A 1,529-nucleotide genomic window follows, 5' to 3' on the forward strand; every position below is an offset into this window, starting at 1 on the left:
TCCCACCATTATATAATAATGTTCCTTCAGGTCTATATGTCCAGGCTGCACAGTTGTGCAGTTTTTAATGCAGGAAATAAAACAACCTTTCACTTTAAATGACAGTAAACGTCACCACCGCTGGCCATCAGTCCACGTCAGCAGCACGTAGAAAAGTCTAGAAAATACAACTATGGGAATTTAACCGTCCTATGTTAAACACTTGACAGTGGAGACTGAGTCAATCTAACAAACGGGTCATTTACAAATAAAAATAAATAAATAAATAGTTATATATATATATATAGAAACAATTAAAAAACAAGTTGATAAAAATGTAGTTACTTTTTTGGGTAAATTGTTTATTTATTTACATTCTTGGCAACAAGTATATCTATATATCTATATATTTTTTTAAGGTAATTTACACTAGGACGAAGAAATGTCTACATTTCAAGTGTTTTTTCGAAGAGATTTAACTGTTAACCAGGTTATTGTATATTTATGTTGATGGAAATATTTATGATTTTTTCCCTTAATACAATATAAACTTTCACATCAGTAAGTTAAAAAAAGTTAAATATGTACGATTCATGTGACCGAACCGTCAGAAGGTTTCCTTCGCTTTGACGGAGGATCTGGAGTAAAAATGGTTCCGGTGAACAGAACAGATGGGAACTGCTCGTCATTTGAATTCACAGATCATAGTATTACTGATACATCAGATGTTGGGGTTGTGGACCCGACCAGGGCACAGTTCAGAGAAACAACCCGTGGTCACCTCAGAGACGACAGGCCTGTTGTCGTGATGACAAGGACGCCGTAAGAATTCTTTGAACCTACGGGGGTTAAATCTCCTTCTTTGTCTCAAATCCACACACAACACCTGACACACAACTCACAGTACAGTACAACATCTGGGGACGGATAATGGAGCCCCTTTCCTAATAAAATAATGGAAATACTGTATCTAACAAAGTAGGAGTTGTGATAAAACACCAAATATCTATAATAAACACCTTACATCCACAAATATGCAGATCCTTAAAATACTTTTTTTTTTAAATTAAATCTTTGGTTTATTAAAAAACAAACAAAGAAAAAAACAACAAGAAATGCATTAATGTCAATGACTTATTGAAAAAAGTCAGGACAGGGTCACATGATAGTTAAGGATATACCATAAAGGATGCAGTACTGCACCAGACTGGTCTGCTTTTAATCCATATGTCATCTGTTCAGGCACAGAGGTGAAAGGTCACCAAATGTGATTTACAGCAAGAATTTGCAAAGTGTTTCTGTAACAAAACTTAAATTTAAAAATGTATTAAATAATTGTAAGGTGACACAGGTGAGAAGAAAAGATTCCTTTTCTTGAACAGACTGTACAGGAGGTTCTCGGTTCACGACCCACCCCGATGTAAATCACGTGACCTGCAGGAAGGCTAGTATAATCTCTGGTTAGAGCTGAAGTCGTGGCAACCATTTAATTCACATCTGGTATAAAGATTCTCTACATGTGCTGTACAGTGTGCACCCTTTAAATGATA

General features: G+C 35.5%; 1 protein-coding gene across 1 annotated transcript in view; it reads right to left on the bottom strand.

Annotated features, from left to right (window-relative positions):
* Positions 1-586: 586 nt before the first annotated feature.
* LOC103396399 (corticotropin-releasing factor receptor 2) overlaps positions 587-1,529 on the bottom strand; it is a 64,838-nt gene continuing 63,895 nt past the window's right edge. Inside the window, exon 16 of the mRNA XM_025052437.1 lies at positions 587-617. Coding sequence (XP_024908205.1) covers positions 587-617 — 31 coding nt within the window. The remainder of the gene's footprint in view (positions 618-1,529) is intronic.

The sequence above is a fragment of the Cynoglossus semilaevis genome, chromosome 20 (genome assembly GCF_000523025.1).
Source record: "Cynoglossus semilaevis isolate Cse_v1.0 chromosome 20, Cse_v1.0, whole genome shotgun sequence".
NCBI lineage: Eukaryota > Metazoa > Chordata > Actinopteri > Pleuronectiformes > Cynoglossidae > Cynoglossus > Cynoglossus semilaevis.